General features: G+C 45.2%; 1 protein-coding gene across 1 annotated transcript; it reads right to left on the bottom strand.

Moving 5' to 3' along the window:
- Positions 1 to 233: 233 nt before the first annotated feature.
- On the bottom strand, positions 234 to 14,324 carry LOC129869103 (macrophage mannose receptor 1-like). Its single transcript, XM_055943608.1, has 5 exons — positions 14,285 to 14,324; positions 2,430 to 2,581; positions 2,158 to 2,344; positions 1,678 to 2,034; positions 234 to 827 (listed from the first exon to the last, which is right to left on the bottom strand). The coding sequence occupies exons 1-5, from the start codon at positions 14,322 to 14,324 to the stop codon at positions 820 to 822; spliced, it is 744 nt and encodes a 247-aa protein (XP_055799583.1). The 3' UTR covers positions 234 to 819.
- Between the last annotated feature and the right edge of the window lie 891 nt (positions 14,325 to 15,215).

The raw sequence follows: 15,215 nt of genomic DNA, 5'->3' as shown, positions 1-15,215 counted from the left end.
TAATAAGATAACCAGTAATGATATGGATAATAAGATAACCAGTAATGATATGGGTAACAAGATAAACAGTAATGATATGGGTAATAAGATAACCAGTAATGATATGGATAATAAGATAACCAGTAATGATATGGTGTAATAAGATAACCAGTAATGATATGGGTAATAAGATAACAAGTAATACGTCCATAAGAAAATAATAAGAGTATGATATGAATCCAATTCAATAAGAGAATATACAAACATATTTAAATCATTTAAATGATTAATTATATAAAAATATTGAATATCCATCACCTTACGCAATCTAAATCTGAATATGTCTGGAACAATGTGTTGGGCTGTAGGATTCAGCTGGTCCAGAGATCAGGAACAATGTGTTGGACTGTAGGATTCAGCTGGTCCAGATATCAGGAACAATGTGTTGGGCTGTAGGATTCAGCTGGTCCAGATATCTGGAACAATGTGTTGGACTGTAGGATTCAGCTGGTCCAGATATCAGGAACAATGTGTTGGACTGTAGGATTCAGCTGGTCCAGAGATCAGGAACAATGTGTTGGACTGTAGGATTCAGCTGGTCCAGATATCAGGAACAATGTGTTGGACTGTTGGATTCAGCTGGTCCAGAGATCTGGAACAATGTGTTGGACTGTAGGATTCAGCTGGTCCAGAGATCTGGAACAATGTGTTGGGCTGTAGGATTCAGCTGGTCCAGATATCTGGAACAATGTGTTGGTCTGTAGGATTCAGCTGGTCCAGAGATCTGGAACAATGTGTTGGGCTGTAGGATTCAGCTGGTCCAGATATCAGGGTCTGGTTTTAGTAATCTGCATTACAGAAGAAAAAAAAGATAATGAAATAGTGAGAGAGAGAGACACAGAGAGAGAGTTCACAAACCTGTTCTACTAACACACTGAAGCCTCAGGACCAGAACATCCAATCAATCAGAATAAACCACATTACAACACAGTCAAAACAAAACTACATTGCTTATTGGGAAACACAAGCACAAGCGCAAAGCAAAATGCAGTGCTATCTAGCCCTAAATCGACAGCACACCGTGGCTAAATATTTGACCATGGTTACTGATCAAAACCCTAGATAAACCTTGACAAAGTACAGGCTCAGTGAGCACAGCCTTGCCATTGAGAAGGGTAGACACAGGAAAACCTGGCTCCCTGTAGAGGAAAGGCTGTGCAACCACTGCACAACAGCAGAACCTGAGACGGAGCTGCATTTCCTGACAAAATGTCAAAAATATAAAACAATTAGAGAGTGTCATTTTCCCAAAATTTGAAACTCTTATTCAAGGTTTCAAAGACCTCTCTGATGAGGATAGGCTACCCGTCCTGTTGGGGGAGGACGCAGAGAGCTGTGAGTTGGCAGCGCACTACATTGCTGCCTGCCATAAGTTGAGGGACAGTGTCTGACAGACCAATCAACCTGCACATGTCCTCTACTGTATGTTTACTGTTATTGTTCAATGTATGGTTATTTTGACACTTAGTTATTGTAGTTACTGTTGTCCCGTTGACAATTTGTAATTCTAATTATTTTAATATTGTAAATATCCAAAGTAAGCTTTGGCAATATGTACATTGTTAAGTCATATCAATAAACAACATTTAATTGAATTGAGAGAAAAAGAGAGAGATTAAAAAACAGATTAAATCTGACCATCACTCTTGCTGCAGATGAAGTTGAATTTGTCAGTCTCAGGCAGGCCGACCCACTTCCCCCCGTCTCTCTCTATGGCCCCCGTGTTCCCAGACTGCTCCTTGCTGGTGCTGTAGCCCTCCCCGTCGGCCCAGTTGTGGTAGCTGGACTCTTCTCCATTGACCCAGAACCAGAAGTCCAGGGTGCAGGTGTACCTCAGGCCCAGCCAGACGTAGGGACTGGAGGCCTTCTTGGCTTCCTGTTTGACCCAGTGCTGGATGCTGTGGTTGTGGACAGACACCAGCTCCATGTTCAGGTGTCTGCAGTGCCACAGGGCTTCTGACCACGTCTTGTTCTCTGAGACCAGGACCAGCTTATCTGGAGGAAGAGGAGGATATGGAGATGCATGCTAAATATTCACCCAATAACATTGATTCTAAAGTAAATGTTTTTTTTATTTAATGAATATGTATCTAACCTCCCCCCCCCCCCCCCCCTCACCATCATAGCAGATAAAAGGATGTTTGGTGGTAGGAGGGTGATCATTCCACTCTCCAGATGGGAACTTAACTTCCACACAGAGCTCTTCATTTGCCCCGTTTGGCTCGCCTGCCATCCAGTTCCTGAAGGTTGAGCCACTCTGGTCGGACCACCTCCACTCTCTATACAGGCCGATCCACACCACTTCCTGTACATGTTTTGCAAATGCTGATTATGTTTTTAACACGGTGCTCAAAGTGCAAGACAAATTAGTTGAAGTGAAGTGAACTTGCCTTCGTGGTGTCCCGTATGATGTCCTTTATGGTGTTATTCTCTGCTTCATCCCTCACACTGGCCAGGTCCGTGTGGTTCTTCTGACAGTAGCGCTGAGCCTCTCTCCAAGGCTTCTTTTCAGTGATGAGGATGTACTTAGTGAGATTTGTGTCTATTTGAAAGAACAGAAGGTATATAAGAAGAGATGAGATATAAAATAACATGTTCCAACAAAGACAAGGTCATACTGACAAATACATGTCTGTAAATAAACTGGTAGAATAAAAAAGATTTTCAATAAAATATGAATCTGTTGACTGAATCTAAACCCTTTGGTGTTTGACTTGTTGACAAACAGAAAGACGGAAGGAAGGACAGTGAAAAGGCTGACTGACAGGGGAACTGACTGGTTGACAAACAGAAGGAAGGACAGTGAAAAGGCTGACTGACAGGGGAACTGACTGGTTGACAAACAGAAAGACGGAAGGAAGGACAGTGAAAAGGCTGACTGACAGGGGAACTGACTGGTTGACAAACAGAAGGAAGGACAGTGAAAAGGCTGACTGACAGGGGAACTGACAGGTTGACAAACAGAAAGACGGAAGGAGACAGTGAAAAGGCTGACTGACAGGGGAGCTGACTGGTTGACAAACAGAAAGACGGAAGGAGACAGTGAAAAGGCTGACTGAAAGGGGAACTGACTGGTTGACAAACAGAAAGATGGAGGGAAGGATAGTGAAAAGGCTGACTGACAGGGGAACTGACTGGTTGACAAACAGAAAGACGGAAGGAGACAGTGAAAAGGCTGACTGACAGGGGAACTGACTGGTTGACAAACAGAAAGATGGAGGGAGACAGTGAAAAGGCTGACTGACAGGGGAGCTGACTGGTTGACAAACAGAAAGACGGAAGGAAGGACAGTGAAAAGGCTGACTGACAGGGGAACTGACTGGTTGACAAACAGAAGGAAGGACAGTGAAAAGACTGACTGACAGGGGAACTGACTGGTTGACAAACAGAAAGACGGAGGGACGGACAGTGAAAAGGCTGACTGACAGGGGAACTGACTGGTTGACAAACAGAAGGAAGGACAGTGAATAGGCTGACTGACAGGGGAACTGACAGGTTGACAAACAGAAAGATGGAGGGAAGGACAGTGAAAAGGCTGACTGACAGGGGAACTGACAGGTTGACAAACAGAAAGACGGAAGGAGACAGTGAAAAGGCTGACTGACAGGGGAGCTGACTGGTTGACAAACAGAAGGAAGAACAGTGAATAGGCTGACTGACAGGGGAACTGACTGGTTGACAAACAGAAGGAAGGACAGTGAAAAGGCTGACTGACAGGGGAACTGACTGGTTGACAAACAGAAAGACGGAAGGAAGGACAGTGAAAAGGTTGACTGACAGGGGAGCTGACTGGTTGACAAACAGAAGGAATGACAGTGAAAAGGCTGACTGACAGGGGAGCTGACTGGTTGACAAACAGAAAGATGGAGGGAAGGACAGTGAAAAGGCTGACTGACAGGGGAGCTGACTGGTTGACAAACAGAAAGATGGAGGGAAGGACAGTGAAAAGGCTGACTGACAGGGGAGCTGACTGGTTGACAAACAGAAAGACAGAAGGAAGGACAGTGAAAAGGCTGACTGACAGGGGAACTGACAGGTTGACAAACAGAAGGAAGGACAGTGAAAAGGCTGACTGAAAGGGGAGCTGACTGGTTGACAAACAGAAAGATGGAGGGAAGGACAGTGAAAAGGCTGACTGACAGGGGAACTGACTGGTTGACAAACAGAAAGACAGAAGGAAGGACAGTGAAAAGACTGACTGACAGGGGAACTGACTGGTTGACAAACAGAAAGACGGAAGGAGACAGTGAAAAGGCTGACTGACAGGGGAACTGACTGGTTGACAAACAGAAAGATGGAGGGAAGGACAGTGAAAAGGCTGACTGACAGGGGAACTGACTGGTTGACAAACAGAAGGAAGGACAGTGAAAAGGCTGACTGACAGGGGAACTGACTGGTTGACAAACAGAAGGAAGGACAGTGAAAAGGCTGACTGACAGGGGAGCTGACTGGTTGACAAACAGAAGGAAGGACAGTGAAAAGGCTGACTGACAGGGGAACTGACTGGTTGACAAACAGAAAGACGGAAGGAAGGACAGTGAAAAGGCTGACTGACAGGGGAGCTGACTGGTTGACAAACAGAAAGACAGAAGGACAGTGAATAGGCTGACTGACAGGGGAACTCACCGTAGCAGACAAAATTATGTTGTGCTTCGCAGTTCTCATCATGCCATAACCCATTTCGCATCCACACACAGAACTCATTGTTGTTTAAATTATTTGGTTGGCCATTACTTTTGTCCCAAAACATCACCGTCCCTAACTCTGTGTCTCCCGGAGACCACCTCCAGCTGGTGTTACACAGCCCTATCCAGGCTGGTTCAGTTAATGACCAAGCCTCTACTGTGTTATTGAGCTTGTTCATATCTGCCATGTCGTCTATGGAGGCCAGGTCAATGTAGTTCTGTCTGCAGTAACTCTGAGCATCAGTCCAGGTTTTATTCGTGTTCACAAAGTGGAACTGATGAGAGAGGCATGATGGGAGGACAGACAGCCCTGTGGAGAACAAACCAACATTATGAGGGGAGGACAGACAGCCCTGTGGAGAACAAACCAACATTATGAGAGGAGGACAGACAGCCCTGTGGAGAACAAACCAACATTATGAGGAGGACAGACAGCCCTGTGGAGAACAAACCAACATTATGAGGAGGACAGACAGCCCTGTGGAGAACAAACCAACATTATGAGAGGAGGACAGAAAGCCCTGTAGAGAACAAACAAACATTATGAGAGGAGGACAGACAGCCCTGTGGAGAACAAACCAACATTATGAGAGGAGGACAGACAGCCCTGTGGAGAACAAACCAACATTACGACTGTACTAACAAAACACACACAAACAAACTAACCTGAAAACACACAAACTAACCGTTGACATCAATGATAATGGTAATTGATGACAGACAGGCAGGCAGACACTGGGCGAGCTCTTGGGAACAGGCAGGCAGGCAGGCAGGCAGGCAGGCAGGCAGGCAGGCAGGCAGGCAGGCAGGCAGGCAGGCAGGCAGGCAGGCAGGCAGGCAGGCAGGCAGGCAGGCAGGCAGGCAGGCAGGCAGGCAGGCAGGCAGGCAGGCAGGCAGGCAGGCAGGCAGGCAGGCAGGCAGGCAGGCAGGCAGGCAGGCAGGCAGGCAGGCAGGCAGGCAGGCAGGCAGGCAGGCAGGCAGGCAGGCAGGCAGGCAGGCAGGCAGGCAGGCAGGCAGGCAGGCAGGCAGGCAGGCAGGCAGGCAGGCAGGCAGGCAGGCAGGCAGGCAGGCAGGCAGGCAGGCAGGCAGGCAGGCAGGCAGGCAGGCAGGCAGGCAGGCAGGCAGGCAGGCAGGCAGGCAGGCAGGCAGGCAGGCAGGCAGGCAGGCAGGCAGGCAGGCAGGCAGGCAGGCAGGCAGGCAGGCAGGCAGGCAGGCAGGCAGGCAGGCAGGCAGGCAGGCAGGCAGGCAGGCAGGCAGGCAGGCAGGCAGGCAGGCAGGCAGGCAGGCAGGCAGGCAGGCAGGCAGGCAGGCAGACAGACAGACAGACAGACAGACAGACAGACAGACAGACAGACAGACAGACAGACAGACAGACAGACAGACAGACAGACAGACAGACAGACAGACAGACAGACAGACATAGACAGACATAGACAGACATAGACAGACACTGGGCGAGCTCGTTTTACACAGCCAGGGGACGGTGAACTATGTGAGCGATGATGGAAGAGTTTACCATTGTAAAGGAGTGCTGTATAGCCGGGGCGCGGAGAATATCGTCACGAACTAAAACACAACAAATAAGGAAACATTCTCAGACAAATCAAAAGATCTGCTTTCCCAGAATGCACCATGTCACCGTTCCATCTGTCTGGTGACTGTTGAAATGGTTCATCACGGAGCAGAACTTAGTTTGTAGACACCACATGCGTTGAATTATTGTTTTTGACTCCATCCCTGATACCCCACCTCGCCATCGGTTTTGACTCCATCCCTCATACCCCACCTCACCATCGGTTTTGACTCCATCCCTCAGACCCCACCTCTCCATCGGTTTTGACTCCATCCTTAATACCCCACCTCTCCATCGGTTTTGACTCCATCCCTCATACCCCACCTCGCCATCGGTTTTGACTCTATCCCTCATACCCCACCTCGCCATCGGTTTTGACTCCATCCATCATACCCCACCTCTCCATCGGTTTTGACTCCATCCCTCATACCCCACCTCTCCATCGGTTTTGACTCCATCCCTCATACCCCACCTCTCCATCGGTTTTGACTCCATCCCTCATACCCCACCTCACCATCGGTTTTGACTCCATCCCTCATACCCCACCTCTCCATCGGTTTTGACTCTATCCCTCATACCCCACCTCTCCATCGGTTTTGACTCCATCCCTCATACCCCACCTCTCCATCGGTTTTGACTCCATCCCTCATACCCCACCTCACCATCGGTTTTGACTCCATCCCTCATACCCCACCTATCCATCGGTTTTGACTCCATCCCTCATACCCCACCTCTCCATCGGTTTTGACTCCATCCCTCATACCCCACCTCACCATCGGTTTTGACTCCATCCCTCATACCCCACCTCTCCATCGGTTTTGACTCCATCCCTCATACCCCACCTCTCCATCGGTTTTGACTCCATCCCTCATACCCCACCTCGCCATCGGTTTTTGACTCCATCCCTCATACCCCACCTCGCCATCGGTTTTGAGCGAGGCATTCAGCGTTCGCCTGCCAGGCTCCAGAAATACAACTCGAGTGCTAACAGCCATGTAAAACAAGCTCACACACACACACACATACACACATCCACGCACGCACAAACACACACGAAAACACACGGACACCAACCTGAGAAGAACAGGAGCAACAGAGAGTGGCCCATCGCTGGAGAATGGAGGGATAACAGTCTGGTGAAAACATACCAACAACTAAACTTTAACTTCTACCAGCAGCATGGGTCACATGCTTCAGATTGAATTTAACGTCATGAAATCTAATGACTGAAAAAACATGTCAATAATTATTTTATTTTTTTATTTGAGGGAATTTTGACTTTATGGATGGTTTTTACTTCCAGACTTTTCTGTTATTCTACTGCTGAAAAATATATTTATAAGCATTGCAACACTTACTAAATAACAATACACATTTGTTTACTAAATAACAATACACATTAATGTTTACTAAATAACAACACATTAATGTTTACTAAATAACAATACACATTTGTTTACTAAATAACAACACATTAATGTTTACTAAATAACAACACATTAATGTTTACTAAATAACAACACATTAATGTTTACTAAATAACAACACATTAATGTTTACTAAATAACAACACATTAATGTTTACTAAATAACAATACACATTAATGTTTACTAAATAACAATACACATGTTTACTAAATAACAATACACATGTTTACTAAATAACAATACACATGTTTACTAAATAACAATACACATTAATGTTTACTAAATAACAATACACATTAATGTTTACTAAATAACAACACAGTAATGTTTACTAAATAACAATACACATGTTTACTAACTAACAATACACATGTTTACTAAATAACAATACACATGTTTACTAAATAACAACACACATGTTTACTAAATAACAATACACATGTTTACTAAATAACAATACACATGTTTACTAAATAACAATACACATTTGTTTACTAAATAACAACACACATTAATGTTTACTAAATAACAATACACATGTTTACTAAATAACAACACATTAATGTTTACTAAATAACAACACATTAATGTTTACTAAATAACAATACACATGTTTACTAAATAACAATACACATGTTTACTAAATAACAATACACATGTTTACTAAATAACAATACACATGTTTACTAAATAACAATACACATTAATGTTTACTAAATAACAATACACATGTTTACTAAATAACAACACATTAATGTTTACTAAATAACATCACACAGTAATGTTTACTAAATAACAATACACATGTTTACTAAATAACAACACACATTAATGTTTACTAAATAACAATACACATGTTTACTAAATAACAACACATTAATGTTTACTAAATAACAACACATTAATGTTTACTAAATAACAATACACATGTTTACTAAATAACAATACACATTAATGTTTACTAAATAACAATACACATGTTTACTAAATAACAATACACATTAATGTTTACTAAATAACAATACACATGTTTACTAAATAACAACACATTAATGTTTACTAAATAACAACACACATTAATGTTTACTAAATAACAATATATATGTTTACTAAATAACAACACACATTAATGTTTACTAAATAACAATATACATGTTTACTAAATAACAACACATTAATGTTACTAACTGTATTGTACTTTACAAAGTAGACACGTAGAGTTATGAAAGAAATCCTCATACCTGATGTTTGTTGTTGTCGATGTTGTTTCTTGATATTGTTGTCAGCTCTCCCTCTGAGTGTCTCTGTCCCCTCTGAGACAGGTGGGTGTTATTCAGCTACATTATACAGCACTTCCTGCTTTTTGACCTCATAACGTGGTGATGTCACAGTGGAAGGATGAAAGGCATCCCTGTCAGTTATTTGGTCTTAGTTCTTCCTCGTAGAGACATGCAAAACACTGGTCGAAGTAAAAACCCAAACAGGAAGAAGGAAATCCAAGAATTCCTCCAACTGGGATTTCTGGGACACAAAAATAAATTGCAACCCTCCCTGTGGCTAAACTATACGAACATGTTGGATTACAATATATCTCCTTTAAAAAAGTAAATAGGAAGAACAAAGAGAAATCAACAGTCAAATCCAGCCAAAGTAAATAGGCCTAGATAAAGAACCTCCTGTCTCATTCACTCAGCTCCCTTGTCAGTCACCCTGCTCTCAGGTATTTACCTCTCTGTCAGTCACCCAGCTCTCAGGTATTTACCTCTCTGTCAGTCACCCTCCTCTCAGGTATTTACCTCTCTGTCAGTCACCCTCTTCTCAGGTATTTACCTCTGTCAGTCACCCAGCTCTCAGGTATTTTTCTCCCTGTCAGTCACTGTAACGGTCATCTGAAGAAGAAGTGGACCAAAGCGCAGTGTGGTAAGTGTTCATTCATAAAACTAAACACTGAATAACAAGAAACAAAGAACGAACGAAACCGAAACATTTATGCCTGGTGCAGACACAAAACAGAAAACAACTACCCACAAAACACAGGTGGGAAAAGGCTACCTAAGTATGGTTCTCAATCAGAGACAACGATAGACAGCTGCCTCTGATTGAGAACCACACCCGGCCAAACACACAGAAAACATAGAATACAAAACATAGAATGCCCACCCCATCTCACGCCCTGACCAAACCAAAATAGACATAAAAAGTATCCCTAAGGTCACGCCCATCTCTCAGGTATTTACCTCCCTGTCAGTCACCCTGCTCTCAGGTATTTACCCCCCTGTCAGTCACCCTGCTCTCAGGTATTTACCTCCCTGTCAGTCACCCTGCTCTCAGGTATTTACCTCCCTGTCAGTCACCCATCTCTCAGGTATTTACCTCCCTGTCAGTCACCCTGCTCTCAGGTATTTACCTCCCTGTCAGTCACCCATCTCTCAGGTATTTACCTCCCTGTCAGTCACCCTGCTCTCAGGTATTTACCTCCCTGTCAGTCACCGAGCTCTCAGGTATTTACCTCCCTGTCAGTCACCCATCTCTCAGGTATTTATCTCCTGTCAGTCACCGAGCTCTCAGGTATTTACCTCCCTGTCAGTCACCCTGCTCTCAGGTATTTACCTCTCTATCAGTCACCCTGTCTCAGGTATTTACTTCTCTGTCAGTCACCCTGCTCTCAGGTATTTACCTCCCTGTCAGTCACCCTGCTCTCAGGTATTTGCCTTCCAAAGAGTCATCAAAGAACCGTTTTGTCAAAAAATGGTTCTTAGAACATTAAATGTTCTAGTTAGAACCCTTCAGCTTACAAAGACCCCTTGTTTTCCAGAAACAGTTCTTCAGATCAAAATGGTTGTAGGTAGGACCCTATCTCTCTGCCAAGAACCCTTTAGGAACCCTTTTTTCTAAGAGTGTAACGCTCATCTGATGAAGAAGGAGTGGACCAAAGCGCAGTGTGGTACGTGTTCATGATATTTATTTAAAACTGAACACTAGATAAAAATAACAAAGCGAGAAACGAACAGTTCTGCACGGTAACTAAAACTATACAGAAAACAACTACCCACAAACCCAGGTGGGAAAAGGCTACCTAAGTATGATTCTCAATCAGAGACAACAATAGACAGCTGCCTCTGATTGAGAACCACACCCGGCCAAACACAAAGAAATAGAAAACATAGAAATAAAGAAATTAGAATGCCCACCCTAGTCACGCCCCGACCTAACCCAAAATACAGAATAAAAGCCTCTCTATGGTCAGGGCGTGACAAAGAGTGTATATCTGTTTTACCGTTTGGGAAAACGAAGGTACTTTGTGTGTCTAATCCCCGATTTGAAGGTGAACTCCAACATACTTTCTCGAAGGCCATGTACGTTCTGTTCCCAACCTTTAGATCGCAGTTCATAGTTTGACAAAATACACCGGAGACACACTGGCCATATGTCCTTTCGGGGCAAACGTCAGATGGGCTGGTAAATGTTTTGGCCATTGGGCCTGTCTAATTTTGGGGGGTTTCGCAACAAAATTATAATTATCTGGCTAACAATGGTGGCATCGAGAAAAAATAATGGGCCAGTGTGTTAGAATGTCAGGGCCGATTTCTGTTCCCAGTCCCTCTCTGAACAGCATCCACCAAACATTCCATGACAGTAACATCCTGAATTGACAGTATCATCCTAATTTGCAAACTCATTAGAACTTCTCTCGTTGGCAGGGCAACCATTCAAATTCCAAATCCTTCCTCCCATCTATAAACCCAGTCCCCCAACCACTCCACCAGACCGACCACTCCACCAGACCGACCACTCCACCAGACCGACCACTCCACCAGACCGACCACTCCACCAGACCGACCACTCCACCAGACCGACCACTCCACCAGACCGACCACTCCACCAGACCGACCACTCCACCAGACAGACCACTCCACCAGACAGACCAACCACTCCACCAGACAGACCAACCACTCCACCAGACAGACCAACCACTCCACCAGACCAACCACTATACCAAACCAACCACTATACCAAACCAACCACTCCACCAGACCAACCACTCCACCAGACCAACCACTACACCAGACCAACCACTACACCAGACCAACCACTACACCAGACCAACCACTACACCAGACCAACCACTACACCAGACCAACCTCAGGCGGGTGGTCAAAAACTGCTCGATGCAGAGATGGCAGGTTAAAAGCCTGATATGGACAGTGATGGTGCAGAGATGGCAGGTTAAAAGCCTGATATGGACAGTGATGGTGCAGAGATGGCAGGTTAAAAGCCTGATATGGACAGTGATGGAACAGAGATGGCAGGTTAAAAGCCTGATATGGACAGTGATGGTGCAGAGATGGCAGGTTAAAAGCCTGGTATGGACAGTGATGGTGCAGAGATGGCAGGTTAAAAGCCTGATATGGACAGTGATGGTGCAGAGATGGCAGGTTAAAAGCCTGATATGGACAGTGATGGTGCAGAGATGGCAGGTTAAAAGGCTGATATGGACAGTGATGGTGCAGAGATGGCAGGTTAAAAGCCTGATATGGACAGTGATGGTGCAGAGATGGCAGGTTAAAAGCCTGATATGGACAGTGATGGTGCAGAGATGGCAGGTTAAAAGCCTGGTATGGACAGTGATGGTGCAGAGATGGCAGGAGCAGGTTAAAAGCCTGATATGGACAGTGATGGTGCAGAGATGGCAGGTTAAAAGCCTGATATGGACAGTGATGGTGCAGAGATGGCAGGAGCAGTGGAATAGAGATACTAAGGGCAAGCATTTATTTCAGGTACAGAGGAAAGTCGGGGAAGACGGCAGAAAGGGACAGAAGAGAGGAGGCTATATTTACAAGATTAAGGGTGGTACACAGCCGGTTGAATACGACCCTAAATGTGATCCAACAGGAAGTGTGATTATTGCCAGGTGTCACGAACCGGCTCAGAGCCCGTAACAAAAAGGAGACCACGTGGAGATCAGGGGTAACAAAATATATTTATTTTATAACGAAACTAGGTAGCACCATGAAACATAACCGAATCTATCAAAATGTCTGCCTGGAGAGAGTCTCCTTGATGAATGGGGAAGTGGTGATTTTATCCTGGGAGAGTGGGCCCAGGTGTTCCCCATGTAGCTGACGACCCTCCCAACTCCGCCCACCGGCATCCTAATAGGGAAACAAGAGCAAGGAGAGAGAGAAAACGGTAGACAGAGTGGGAGGGTCGTCACATTCCCCCCCATAAAACCGGGGACCAACAAGGACCCCGGAACAACATACCGACCTCTGCGTCCCAACTGACACAGCACTTGCGTCCCCTTTAAGAGGAAAGAAGACTCTCCAGACCAGGACGGAATAGACAGGAAAGACAGAACCTGACCATACAAACATTCAGGAACAGGGCGCACGAGAGAGCGCATCAGCAATCACGTTATCCCTTCCACGAATGTGCTGCACATCGAGATGGAATGATTGTAAAAATAAACACCATCTCATTATTCTCTGATTAGGACACATCATGGACCTCAAAAAGGTGAGAGGGTTATGGTCAGTGTAGACCGTAATAGGTACTACTCCCGACCCGACATAGACCTCAAAGTGTTGCAGTGCCCAGATGAGTGCTAACGCTTCTTTTTCAATGACCGAGTAGTTTAACTGATAATGGTTAAACTTTTTCGAAAAAAAACTGACAGGTCTCTCAACCCCAGACACATCTGCCTGCAGCAAAACTGCCCCTGCCCCCACCTGACTAGCATCCACCTGCAAGGTAAATGACAATTCCACACGAGGAGCAGCCAGCACCGGAGTTGAGGTAAGCAACCTCTTTGCATCTTCAAAAGCGTGTTGACAACGAGAAGACCAAATGTAAACAGCCTTTGCTTTCAGCATATCTGTCAATGGAGCGACCACAGTAGAGAAGTTATTACAAAAACCACGGTAATAACCAATCATGCCCAAGAAACGCATCAGTTCCTTTTTAGTAGTTGGTGGAGGAAACGCATCAATAGCTACCACTTTAGCTCGAACAGGACGCACTTCCCCCTGCCCAACCACCTTTCCAAGGTATGTAACAGTCGCCTGAGCAAACTCGCATTTAGCCAGATTGATCGTGAGGTGACCCTCAGCCAGGCGTTCGAATAATGCTTGAATACGGAACAGATGTTCCTCCCATGTATCTGCATATATCACTACATCGTCCAGATAAACAGCACACCCTGTCAAACCGGCGATAACCCTGTTCATAAGTCGCTGAAAAGTGGCAGGTGCATTACGCAGTCCGAAACTCATAACCAAATACGAGTATAGACCAGAGGGTGTAATAAAGGCAGAGATTTCACGTGCCCTACTCGTCAGTGGCACCTGCCAATAGCCCTTTAACAGGTCAAATTTACTCACAAATCTAGCTGCCCCGACTTGATCAACGCAGTCCTCCATCCGAGGAAGAGGAAATGAATCTGGCTTAGTGACACTGTTGACCTTACGGTAGTCTGTACAAAATCTGTTTGTTCCATCTGGTTTTCTGACCAAGATACAGGGAGAAGCCCAACTGGAGAAAGAAGGCTCTGCTATCTTACTCTCCAGCATGTATTTGACCTCAGCATCCAGACAATGCATTTTCTCTAAAGAAACTCTATAGAACCGCTGACGAATAGGGTCAGCCTCTCCAACGTCAATATCATGTTCTATCAAGTTTGTACGTGTAGGTGTATCTGAAAACAAACCTGGAAATCTCCGAATCAGACCAACCATCTCTTCCCGCCTATCAACGGGTAGATGAGTGAGAATGCTGCCCAACCTATCCAGTGTCTCTGAATTTTTCAATCTACCCTGCAGTATGCAAGCGTCGGGACCAGGAACATCTTCCTCCTCATTCATAGACCTATCCTGAGAAGAATCCAAGGGAATAACGGTTTCAGCCAAAAGAACAGGTTTACCGTCTTCTATAGATTCCCATTGTTCAGTCTCGGAGGAACGTGCATAATAGGGTTTTAACAAATTTACATGGCACAGCTGGTGTGCTTTCCTCCGTTCTGGAGTGGCAACTAGATAATTTTGCTCAGTGTACTTGCGCACCACTGTATATGGACCTTGAAACTTGGCTTCAAAAGGAGAACCAACAATTGGCAGCAGAGCAAGAACCTGGTCCCCTGGACTAAAGTGACGTGGCTCAGTTCGGCGATCAAATATGTTTTTCATCCTCTCCTGTGAAGATGATAGCTTCTCTTTAGCCATTTCGCCAGCGGCATACAAGCGGCGCCGGAAATCACACACATACGATAACAAAGACTGAGGAGGCTCGGGAGACTTCCAGTCATCCTGAAGAACAGATAGAAGTCCCCGCACCCTATGTCCAAACACAAGGTCATTTGGACTAAAACCGGTGCTCTCCTGTGACACCTCCCTAGCGGCTAACAATAACCAAGGCAACCCCTCCTCCCAATCCTTATCCATCTCAGCACAATAACTTCTCAACAAAGACTTTAGTGTTTGATGGAAACGTTCTAG

Source organism: Salvelinus fontinalis, chromosome 13, assembly GCF_029448725.1.
Source record: "Salvelinus fontinalis isolate EN_2023a chromosome 13, ASM2944872v1, whole genome shotgun sequence".
NCBI lineage: Eukaryota > Metazoa > Chordata > Actinopteri > Salmoniformes > Salmonidae > Salvelinus > Salvelinus fontinalis.
This window is presented reverse-complemented; position numbering and strand designations above follow the sequence as displayed.

Coding starts and splice junctions, on each gene's coding strand:
- LOC129869103 (XM_055943608.1), bottom strand. CDS start 14,324: ATGCATTGTCTGGATGCTGAGGTCAAATACATGCTGGAGA. Junction 2,345..2,429: donor TCATACGGGACACCACGAAG/GCAAGTTCACTT, acceptor AAACATGTACAG/GAAGTGGTGTGGATCGGCCT. Junction 2,035..2,157: donor TCCTTTTATCTGCTATGATG/GTGAGGGGGGGG, acceptor CTCTTCCTCCAG/ATAAGCTGGTCCTGGTCTCA.